The sequence below is a fragment of the Ananas comosus genome, linkage group 20, assembly GCF_001540865.1.
Source record: "Ananas comosus cultivar F153 linkage group 20, ASM154086v1, whole genome shotgun sequence".
In the NCBI taxonomy this organism is placed as follows: Eukaryota; Viridiplantae; Streptophyta; class Magnoliopsida; order Poales; family Bromeliaceae; genus Ananas; species Ananas comosus.
The window spans coordinates 9,384,637-9,396,680 of NC_033640.1; the positions used below are offsets into that span (position 1 = coordinate 9,384,637).

General features: G+C 42.6%; 2 protein-coding genes across 3 annotated transcripts; one reads left to right on the plus strand and one right to left on the minus strand.

Moving 5' to 3' along the window:
• Positions 3,693-7,376, plus strand: LOC109725464 (universal stress protein Sll1388-like). 2 transcript variants are annotated; one of them, XM_020254658.1, is made up of 4 exons: positions 3,693-4,165; positions 4,321-4,397; positions 4,487-4,605; positions 7,001-7,376. In XM_020254658.1, exons 1-4 carry the CDS (start codon positions 3,949-3,951, stop codon positions 7,074-7,076), a joined length of 489 nt encoding a protein of 162 aa, XP_020110247.1. In that variant the 5' UTR covers positions 3,693-3,948; the 3' UTR covers positions 7,077-7,376. The 2 variants fall into 2 exon arrangements, with proteins under 2 accessions (XP_020110247.1, XP_020110248.1); XM_020254659.1 differs by lacking the exon at positions 7,001-7,376 and adding an exon at positions 6,158-6,244.
• Positions 8,292-11,075, minus strand: LOC109725777 (root phototropism protein 3-like). The gene is given in 3 exon segments (XM_020255125.1): positions 8,292-9,319; positions 9,680-10,564; positions 10,566-11,075. Coding segments are annotated over 3 exon segments (1,992 nt in total). The 3' UTR covers positions 8,292-8,722.

Genomic DNA, 12,044 nt, shown 5'->3' on the forward strand with positions numbered 1-12,044 from the left:
AAAGATAAAGAAAGAACACACCGATATTTACGTAGTTCGGCCAACGGCTTACGTCCACGGGCGAAGACGGAGCAAATACTTTATTAATGTCGAAAAGGAGGAGTACAAAAAAATCTCTCAAAAGACCAAAACTTAATTAGATCCGAAACGCCGCAAAAGCAACTCCAAAAGTGAGTTGGCTCCTCAACCCGTACGGACTCCAAAGTGGCGTTAATTAGAGCCTCCGCTGATCCATGCCTCACTAGGGCTGGCAAACGAGCGAGCCGGCTCGCGTTCGACTCGTGTTCGGCTCGATATTAGGCTCGCTCGAGCTCGACTTGAAATTGAATGAGCCGAGCTTGAACAAAATAAAAGGCTCGAAATTCATTTCAAGCTGAGCTTGAGTATTACTCGGCTCGTTCGAATTAGGCTCGAAAAGCTCGAAAAGCTCGAATATATATATATATATATATATATATATATATAGATATATATAGTATATTATATATATATATATACAGCTATGGTGCTTGTTAAAACACCAAACACTTGGTGCTTGTAGTTTTGTACCGTTAGATCCACTTCTCGGATCATTTCAACCATTAGATTATACTATTCAACCAACCACAACTCAACCCTAAGGGGCCTACATCATTCTAACCGCATATTTCTTAATTCAATGGCGCTAAAAATTTACAAGCATCAATAACTTTAATACTTTTAAAGTATAGGAGCTCTTTAATATTAGTTTATAAATATATATATATATATATATAATTATATATATATATATATATATATATATATATATTAATATATATATATATATATATATATATATAATGTATTTTAATTATATATAGGCTTTAATTTAATTTGGACTATTATTGTTGGCCCATAAAATAAATCCAACAAGTACAACCGTGCAATTGAGTCCAACTCTAAATTTACATAATACACTCTCTCTTTCAGACTTTCATTGTTACACATAACCCTAAAATATGATAATATTCAAATTCTCAAATCCCTAATTTTTTTCCCCTCTTTCTCTCTCTCTCTTTCTCTCTCTCTCTCGTTCTCCCTCAGACCCTCACCCACTCAGGCAGTCACCCTAACTCACATTTCTTGTAATTATTTTGTATTTTGAACTATTGGACATGTTACATCAAATTGTAGGTAATGTTATATAAAAATTAAACTATTGATTATATAATGTCGAGAATTTCAATCGGCTCGTTTAGAGCTCGAGCTTGGCTCGACTCGAAATTAGGCTCGCTTGAGCTCGGCTCGAATTAATCTCAAGCCGAGCTTGAGCCTAGATTTAGGCTCAAAATTAATTTCAAGCCGAATTTGAGCTGACATAAGCTCGCTCGAGTTCGGCTCGTTTCCACCCCTATGCCTTACCGTACGGAACATGAATGGCTTGGCTTAATTAATTAGACTTGGGTCTAATTAACATTGTGGGATCATTAGAGCTTGCCTCTAATTAGAACACGAACCACCAACAACTAAATTAATTTTTATGATTTTTAATTTGGTCGCAGCTAGATTAATTTGACCGTAGCATGTATTTATAATACATGTCTCCTAAATAGAGTTTAATTCTAATTCAATTAGAAATTAGATTCCGACTCATAATCCATATATGTCAAATTAAATCTAAATTATATCCAATCCCAAATAGATTAGGATTTATCCTCAATTTAGATAACTACAAATCTAAATCGATAACTATAAATCTAAACCAAATATAACAGTTTCTCTCTCTACTCTCTCTCTATCTATCTATGCCTTCTCTCATTCCTTCTCTTTCAAGTTTCTCTCTCTAGTCTCTCTCTCTACCTATGCCTTTCTCTCTTTTCTTTCATTGGGTGGCTTGGGCGGCAACAGCAGCGGTCACGGCCGCGGCGATAACTTGGACGACGTCAGCAGCGGTAACCGCGACAACGTGAGCGGCATTGACGGCAGCGATGGCGACTTGGGCAGCGTTAGCGGCGGACACGACGACGGCAACATCATACAAAAAAAAAAAAAAATCGCAATTTTTTTTTTTTNTCTTCTTCTTTTTTTTCTTTACTTCTTGCCTGACAACATCGAATGGCAGCTTAGGCGGTGCCAGCGGCGGCTTGGGCGGCGTCGGCAGTACGCACGACAGTGGGAAGCAGCGTCAGCGGTCATGGTGGCAGTGGCGGCCGCGGGGACAATGGCGGTCGCTACAACAACATCAGCAGCGGTCACGACGGCAACAGCCACCGTTTTCCTTTTCTTTTTTTTTTTCTTTTTTTTTGTTTCTCTTCCACTTATTCTCTGTAACTCGCTCTTCTTCTTTTTCTTCTTTTTTTTTTTATCTCTTCTTCCTCCTCTTCCTTCTTCTTCTTCTTCCTCTTCTTCTATTTGAAAGATAATTGAAAATTTAATGTCACTATAATTTTTTTTCCCTAAAAAAACTATTTTATATGATTTTATGTCGAATCAAACACCTCCTTAAATATATTTTTTTAAAAATTAATTATTTTTTCGCATATTTTTTTATTTTTATTTAATTATTTTTTTTAAATATTATATTTATATTATCTATCCACAGCGAAGCGCGGATCCTACACTAGTTATATTTTATAACACATCACTATTACTCAGGAGGAGGATCAAACAAACTCTCATGTTATTTTATTCATTACCGGTTATTACAGGATCGGATGTGCTGCTCTAATCACTCCAAACATGTTCGTCGACTTAATTTAGTAATGCACACAACACTCCCAACTTAAACAAAATTATACCATACAAAACAAAATTTCAAATTTGAAGAGGGAGACCGACCGTCCCTACGGCAAGTGGCAAAATATTTGGTGGTTGATATCCAAGGTCCCAAGTTCGAGTACTAATTGATTTACATTTTCAGCTAAATTTATTTTTAAATAAAATAAACGAAGCGGGTAGCGTGCTATCTATCTCTCCAAAAAAAAAAAAAATTGAAGAAGGAGAGATTTAAGTAACCGTATACAACAAGAAGGGAGGATTCTAATCGACTCTAACACTTTACTGTGGAGATATATAATCAATAACCATCTCATTTTCTTTACGGAAAAAGGCTCATTCAATACTTGCCGATCACTGCATCTGCATTCATGGGACATACAAAAAGCCCAAACCACAAAGCAAAAGAGTAGGCCGCTCTGATCCAGTCAGTTTCAGCAACAATCATAGATGGTCCCTCATCTACTGACTTTTATCTTACACGTCCACTCTGTAACTGACCTCATTTTAATTCAGCAATGTCTGGGTCAACCTTTTCCGTTGACCAACCCTTAAAAAAAAAAATTCAAATACCACCCCTATTATTTTGCTTTTTTTTTTTTATTTTAGTACTATACGGTTTAAAGTGTATCAATTTGATACTCCGTGATTACATTTTTTTTTTCTTTTTTTTATTACCTTCACTAATTTATTTTAATTAAATTAGTGACAAAATTAAAACTAAAATATATTAAAGTAAATATTCGATAAATTTTGGTGGGTATTCGAAGTTTTTTATATATAATTTAACGACCCACTTGAAATTTTTTATATATAATTTAACGAAATGTTAACGGAGGAACTTACGAAAAGAAAAAAATAAAATTATATAATATTAAATTAATACAGTTTAAATTATTATAGAATATTAAAGTAAAAAAGTGCCGATCTATATAAATGATAAGTTTACCAAAAAAAAAAAAAAAAAAAAAAAAGGGTTTGCAATTTGAACGGAGTGAGGCGCTGTTAGTTACAACTGTAACAGCTATCGCCTGCGAAAATAGGCGCCAAGAAAGAGCCACGCGCGAAAAGCGGCCGCACTATAAATAAGCCCACTCTCTGAGCTCTTCGAGTAGCTTCTCCTCTCTCTCTCTCTCTCTCTCTTTCTCTCTCTCTCTCTCTCTCTCTCTCTCTCCCCACTAGATTCTCTCCCTCTCTCCCCGCACCTCTTCCATGGCGACAAGTAACCTAGGGTGCGTGGTGGTGGCCGTCGACAGCAGAGAGGAGAGCATGAAGGCCCTCCGCTGGGCCCTCGACAACCTCCGCCTCGGCCCAGCCGCCGCCGGAGCCGCCGCCGCCGATCCCGGGTTCCTGATCATCCTCCACGTCCAACACCCTCTGTCCATCGCCACGAGCCTCAACCCGGGCTCCATCCCCTCCGGCGGTCCAAGTAACCCTCCCAAACCCTAGCTCCTTCCCCCCCTCCTCTGAATCGGAATCGGATTATGTTCCTTTCCTTGTGCTTGGCCTCACCCTTCGTCGAGTACTCTTGATCCGACTCTTGCTATGGTGTTGGTGCTTGTTGTGGTGCGGTGTGGCTTTAAGGCGATGTCGAGGCGCATCAGCAGCGGACCACGGACGCGATCTTTAAGCGTGCCCTGGATATGTGCGCCGATAGAAACGTGAGATCGGATTCTGTTGATCATTATGTGTTTAGATTCGTTAGCATTTGTATTGTGATTGAACCTTTCTCTTTTGCGGTAAATTTTAGGTGACTGTGAGAACCGAAGTGATGATCGGCGATCCGAAGGTCATGATCTGCAAGGCCACTGTAACCTTGTACGCCGACTTACTGGTGATCGGGCGTCATTCGATCAGACCGATCAGTTGGTGATTTGATTGATTTCTTTCCCCCTTTCTGTTGTTTAAAACTTGGTCGTGGAATCGATTTCTTTCATCATTAATAAATTTTCAGCCATTTTAAAGTTGTTATTCACTTTGATTTTTAATCACGAACTTATGACTTTAACTTCAATGTAGTACTGATGATCTCTATGTAGGAATCTCGATTTTCAGAAAAATATAGGAATCTCCGGTTTATGAATAATATACAGTTGAATTGTTTGCTACATAGCTTGATGAAGATTGGCTGCAGCTTTGGGTTTGATCTGAACGTTTGAAGAGAATTGTAATTGTTTACAGTGCCATGATGTTCGATAGATTCTGTTTCTGTGTTTAAGGTTCAACTTGAGTGTGCAGAAATTGTGTCAAGAATCTCTATCATGCTATTAAAAATGTAACGAATTCTAGGAATATGTGGTGTAAGTTACCTCTAAGCTCAATTTTTACTATTTATCATTCATCTTTCTCTGTAAATCAAAGTTTATATTACCTTTTTCCATCTATCTACATGTTAAATTTCACATGTCATGATCTTCACTATCAGCCATCGCACCCAATGGATGGCCAAAATGTTTATATAAATAGCATGCTTCAAGGACTTATTTACTAAAATGTATAATTTAACCTGCTAACAACAATTCAAGCAAAAGTTTGAACCGGCATTATCTTGCAGTTATGTCTCTGTTATGTGTGTTGAAGTATGTCAAGTTGTACTGCTCGTCTTTTCTGAATGATGCAGATCACCTTTCTTCTAGCTTCAAAATGACCGGAAAATATTCCAGCCCTTTGGTGAGGGAATATCGTAAGAGGTGATCTTAATGGTTCATAGAGACGGACCGCATATGTTTTACTACATTATGTGCACCAAGATTAAGTAATTTTAAGTTTAGCAAGATTTGGATTTTAAGGCCTATAATACTTGTTGGTCATCGGTAACAGGTTTCTTTGGCGTCTTTGCTACATCAGACCGTAATTAAGAATTACCATCAGATGAGGATGTGCTTCACATATGGATCTTCTTTCCAAATGCAAATTTAATTTTTTTCTTTTGCCATCGTGTTAGAGCTGCCCTACCTTTAATTTTTTTGCCCTCGATTGAACTTCAATTTGATTGCAGCTCAAATACAGCTTAGAAAAGAACAATCCTTTTAAGTGATACATTTTTTGCACATTAGTTGGACCAAACCAAATGGCGAGGACAAACAATACAACATGCTGTAGGCGTTCATTAAATCTAGTAGCTATTTATATACTGTTTGTAACTACTTTCCTTTGTAGAGAATTAATGATATTGTAGTCTACTTGGAGAGCCAGGAATTTGATAGTGAGTTATGTCAAGGAGAGATTTGTAGTATGAAATAATCCTTCAATAGAATTCATTGTGAATTGGTGTTAGTTCCAGCAGTAGCATTTATGAAAGTGAGAAAATGTTGTCGGGACTTCAAAATAAGAGTTTATCTAGGCTTTATAGTTGCTCCTAGAATACTGGTGCTTTTGATTATGCTTGTCAGATGTGACTCGAAATCTACTATCGTTTCAGATTCGGGTTTACGATTCGCCGACAGCTTCGCGGTGCGACCAACTTGGAAAAGAAAATTATGGAGGAAAAATGAATATATGTGGTGGGTAGCGGAGGGCTCGGGCCATCAGGCTCGAGCTCGTAGCCCACCACTGACATTCGCCAGGGGGTGCGGGGGCCGTAATCAAAAGAACATTGTATNCCCGCTGTACGGATCGGATCCGAAATCCGTTATGAGTTTTCCTTTTTCGTTTTTTGCCCTAGAGGCGTGTGATCATGGTCGGTTGTAATCTGAAGAACATTGTATTCCCTTTTCGTTCCATAGTAAAGTCCTCTCCTCCATCGCCCGTGGTTTTTTCCTGCAAAGAGTTTTTCACGTAAATCTGTCTCTTTATTTTCTGCTTGTGGTTCGATTGTTTTTTGTATTCGTCATTTCGTTTCCGTTTATGCGTTTGTCGTAACAATGCTTCTGTAGACTCAAACCATAAGTTTGGCAACGGACGAAAAAGAGGTCAAAACTCAAGGGGAGTTGGTAGAGGATGTACGAGGCTCGTTTGATTTCTAGGAGAAAAAAGTATCTAGCAAAATTACATAATTTCCATGATGCATCCAACTGTTGCTTATTTGGGTTACCATCATGACAATTCAAGTTGTGTACCTAGTATGTGATCTTGCAATTAATGTTGTTCTATAAGCGAACTGTGATCGGTTGTTGCTTGAATAGTCTTTTGGAGGTATGTTTACCTCCTTGTGTTATGTTATACCTATTTTCATATGCTTCTATTAAGACTCTTTAATTTAGTGATGAATATGCCATCTATAATGAATGCCCTAAATACTTTTCAAATTGCTGTTTCGTTGCAGGATGTTCTTAGGAAGTGTAAGCAAGTACTGCGTCAACCATGTGAGCTGCCCTGTTCTCGTGATAAAGGGAATATGACCTTATTCTCTACCGTGTTTGCTGTTGTTGCTCTAGCTTTTGAACTAAGAGTGCATCTACCATTGACTGCCATTGAAATTTTTGCATAGTCTGTGATTTTCTCTGCCGTTACCTTCTTTTCCTATATGGAAATTGCTATAGCTACTAGATTTGAGTTGCACTGCGAAGTTGTAGAGGTTTTGAAGGGAGTTGGGACCAAGAACTATTTCCTTCTTCGAGAAATTTCTGTGTAGCATGTCGTCCATTGGTGTAACAACAGCGGTTCTTGTACTTGTCAATAAATAGGGTATATACATATGATTTGCCGTATTTGTCACGATAAGATTTTAGAATCTGGTTTCGTATGTTTGCATGAATTTCGAGTATTTCGTGATATTTGATAGTGCGCGCAAAGATTCGAGCAGTTTCATTGCTTTACAGCATCAAGTTTCTACTTGATTGCTTTACCAAATATGCTGTTTTATAAGAATTGATGATTGAATAGAAACTCGGATATGTTATTTTAAGGGTCTGGAGTTGATTATTCGCAACAGTGGCCATCAGCAGTGGCTATGCATATCCTAGCCAGGGTTCTTTCTTCTAGAATTATTTCTCAATTTGTCACCTAAATTGAACTCAGCTGATTTACTTTTACATCTCAATTTGATCAGCCTAGTTTGGAAATAACTCAGATCCTAGGCATACATCGGAAGAAAACAGAAGAAATTGTAGAGTACGCAGAGATTGAGAATTGCTTTGTGGAAAGCAAATGTGTCGTGGGGTTTATGTAGAACGTTTGGAGCGTAACTAACAAAAGAGAAATCCGGAGTAAAAACATGTGCCGGTTACCGTAACCGAGCTCAAAGAATCCGTTCCGTTTGATAGTTACGTCACATCGTAGGCATATGTGTCCGGTTGCTCGATCTCTCATTAGAAGCCGTTGATTGTGCGGCATCACAAGACCTTTAATTAAGGTGACCATGATATTTAACCACAATATTATTTTTAAGTAGCCGTTGATTGTGCGGCATCACTAGACCTTTAATTAAGGTTACCATGATATTTAACTACAATATTATTTAATTAGGGACACTGTTTTAATTACATTTTATCACACAGCACTAATACTCAGAAGTAGGATCAAACAAATTCTCATATTATTTTAGCCATCAACAGTTATTACAGGATCGGGTATGCTGGTCTAATCACTCCAAAGGTGATCGTTTAGGTTTAATAATGCACACAACTCTCCCAATTTAAACAAAATTGTACCATACAAAACAAACTTTCAAATTTGAAGAGAGAGAAAGAGAGAGAGAGAGAGAGAGAGAGAGAGAGATTTATTAAGTAACCGTATACAACAAGAACAGAGGATTCCAATCGACTACAACACTTTCCTACAGAGATATATAAACCCCTGGAGCTCAATAGCCATCTATTTTCCTTTACAGAAAAGGCTCATTCAATACTTACCGATCACTGCATCTACATTCATGAGACACAATCCTCTTTACTATCACACAAAAAGCCCAAACCACAAAGCAAAAGAATCGGCCACTCTGATCCACTCAGTTTCAGCAACAACCATAGATGGTCCCTGATCACCTTGTTTTATCTAAAAATGCATCTGAATCTCAGTAATGATAATGATCACTAAGATCATCAGATCAAGAGATAGAGTTCCTCCACCTCCTCGGCCCCTTCCTCGCTTGCCCGCCCCCGGGCCCGGCTCCTGCTGGCCGGTCCGGGCCGCCGCCGACGCCCCCCATCTCCTGCCCCTCGTGGTTCGCCATCTTCGTCAGCTTGCTCAGCTTCTTCCACCCGCTGCTCCACGCGGATGCCGCCGACGGCTTCCCGGGCTTCGTCGCCAGCGTCATTTTCTCGAACTGCCGCTGCAGCACGTCCATATCGTTCTGCAGCTCCAGATACTTGGCCTTCATGCTCTCGAGCTCGAACTTGAGCGTGTTGATGTCCTTCTTCGCGGCGGCCCACCCTTCCTGGAAGGACTGCGGGGTGCCCTCCAGCAGCTGCTTCCTGGACGAGACCATGGGCTGGTAGTGCGGCAGGTCGCCCGCGTCCTTCACGGAGGAGTTCGCCATCGCGTTGCTGATCTTGACCTGCTCGGAGAAGAGGATCTGCACCACCAGCCGCAGCGGCAGCCGCTCGTTCTGCGCCGCGTGCATGCACGCGTCGATCGACAGCTTCTGGCAGTCCATCACCCGGCACAGCCGCTTCCTCTCGTGCTCCGTTAGCGTCGGATGCGCCTTCAAAATAGTGATCAAAAGTTATACTAACAAACTTGAAAAGCATCTTGGAGTACTATTGTATCTGAGATTCCAGTTTCATGTTCCAAACTTCAAAAATTTGAAAACTTGGTTTACTCTATTGGTCACGTCAGGATCATCGGCATCAAAATATGTTTGTGTTAAATTTTGAAGTTTTGGGGAGCAAAATTGACATGACATTAATGCCAAACCTGGGAGAATAAACTGCTGTAATTAAATCTCTGAAGATTCCTCACTAAAGCCTATTCATACTTTACCACATATAGTTCATAAAGTGTTACACTTTGAACCACACGAGATCGAATAAGCTTCAGATTGTATATATATATATATATATACCTTGAGGTATGAGTCTACTGCTCGGTAAAGCCCGTCGTCGCACGTGCGCGCCGACTCCGGCAGCGCCTCGGCGAGCACCTGGAACTTGGTCAGCGACAGGTTGCGGTCCCTCGCCACCTCAGTGAGGTAACTATCCAGCAGCCTCGCCACCCGCATCTTCGCATTCGGGCCCGACCCCCCGCCGCCGCCGCTGCCGCCGCCTCCGCCGTGCTTCTCGCCGACTCCGTAAGGCGGCGGCGCGTCCCTCCCGGGGCTCGACGCCTCCGTCTGCTCCTGCACCAAGAAATGCTCCAGCAGGCGCTGCACCAGATCGACATCGTACAGCGTGTCACTCCGGTTGTAGGAAGGGATCAGCAGGTCGACCAGACTGGCCTGCTCCAGCTGCATCCCCACTCTCTTCTCCAACTCCGTCACCAGCGCCGGCGCCACCTTCAGCATGTTCGCCAGCCGCAGCAGCCGCAGGAGGAAGCTGCAGGTCACGCAGTCCTTCTGCGGCGGAATTATGCTTATCAGGCTCTCGATCACCATCCGCTGCTCCCGAATTTGCGACCCCGTCAGCTCTTCCTTGCTCCCCGCCCCCGCCCCCGCCCCCGCCCCCGTGATCATCAGGTGCAGCCCCGCCCGTCTGGCCCCACCCCTCATCCCGCCGCGCCGCGCCGTCGGGCTCTCTTTCGTCAAGCCCGGCAGCCATTCGCCGCGTACTGCGTGATCGCCGCCCACCAGGTCGAACCGCATGCCCTTCACCTTTATGGCCGTGACGACGCGCACGAAGTGGTCGATGCGGAGGATCGACACGTCCTCGAACCACCAGTCGGCCGGCACGGGCTGGCTCCGGCTCGGGCTCGACTCCTTCGAGTCGGCATTCCACTTCGGACTCGACGCCGCCGCCGCCGCCGCCGCTGATGACGAATGACGACTTATTCGGGCGGCCGGTGTAGGCCCACCGGATGCCGCGGGGATTGGCGCAGGCCTTCCATGCGATGGACTCGCTGCAGCGCCGGACGATCTGCAGGTTCTCGGCCCACGGCGACAGCCCCTCGCAGCTCTTGAGCACGATGATCGAGTCCCGCCACGACGACAGCACGACGTAGCTGAGGAAGGCCTCGGTCTTGAAGATCAGATTGCCCTCCTCCAAGTCCTCCGTCATCTCCAGGTACTCCGCCGCGCACCGCAGCCCCGAGATGTTCCCCGCCGTCAGGTCCACCGCGATGCCGTAGCAGAACTTGGCCGCCAGCTCGAACGACTCCGGCCCCCCCGGCAGGTCGTCCAGCTCCACCACCGTCGGCTCCACCTCGCGCGACGTCGACGACTCGTAGATTATCCGGTTCATGCGCCCGCTCCGCGACAGCAGAGGGTACTTCCAATTCACAACAACCAAATAAATCCTCAGAACCATATAGAGAAATTAATTTGCATGAAGTCATACAAAACCTACCTTGTGTAGGTGGAAGCTGACGCCTCCGATCTTAACAAGCAAATCACTGGGTATATCGCTTGAGACATACCTAATAAACACATGTAATTAACACAGCACACCATTGTTATACACTATCTAGTTAAGTAGAGTTAAAAGTGGCAAAACGAAGAAATCAAACAGGAGTACTACTGTAGAGTGATGGATATATATATATATACCAAGATTGATCTCTCCGTTCGAAGCCGTCGGTTTTGAGACCGTCGTGATGGTTGGAGTCGAGGGAGCTCATACCGCGGTCTCCTCTTCCATGGGACTCACTCTCCGATTCCCACATGGTGATCGAGAACTTGAAGTATAAGAAGTGAAAAGGAACCACAACACTATATATATATGTTCTCACTAACAGTGAAGCAAAAGAAAAAAAACAAAAGTGTCCTTCTAGTAATCCTTATTATTGGGTTTATAGATAAGTGGATTTGAAAAGCCAAGAGATCTAGAGAGAGAGAGAGAGATTGAGAGATTGAAGAAACTAAAGAGGAGGAAGAAGCAAATTGTGAGGGATATGAGAAAAGGCTAGTTGGGGAAGTGTGTAGTGGACATGTTGGAGATGAATAGGAGAAAGAGATAAGAATGGTGTTTTTATCTCTTGGCCCCAGTGGAGGAGGTGGGAGGGGGAAGGAGAGTGGGGGGTGGTGATAACTCGGGGGGAGAATATCACATGGGATGTTGGACTTAGCTACACTTGTCAAGGATCCCCTCCTGGTTGTTCGAAATTGTTGCCTACACCTAATACATCTATACATTCGTGCACCACATAATTAGCCATCTCCCCGACCCGTCGCTTTCGTCCGGAAAATATAATAATTATCAGATGGGGAGTATGATCAAATGTCTGTAGCATTATAGCATATTAATTATTCTACCTTTCGAAAGTCTCTTTTTTTAAAT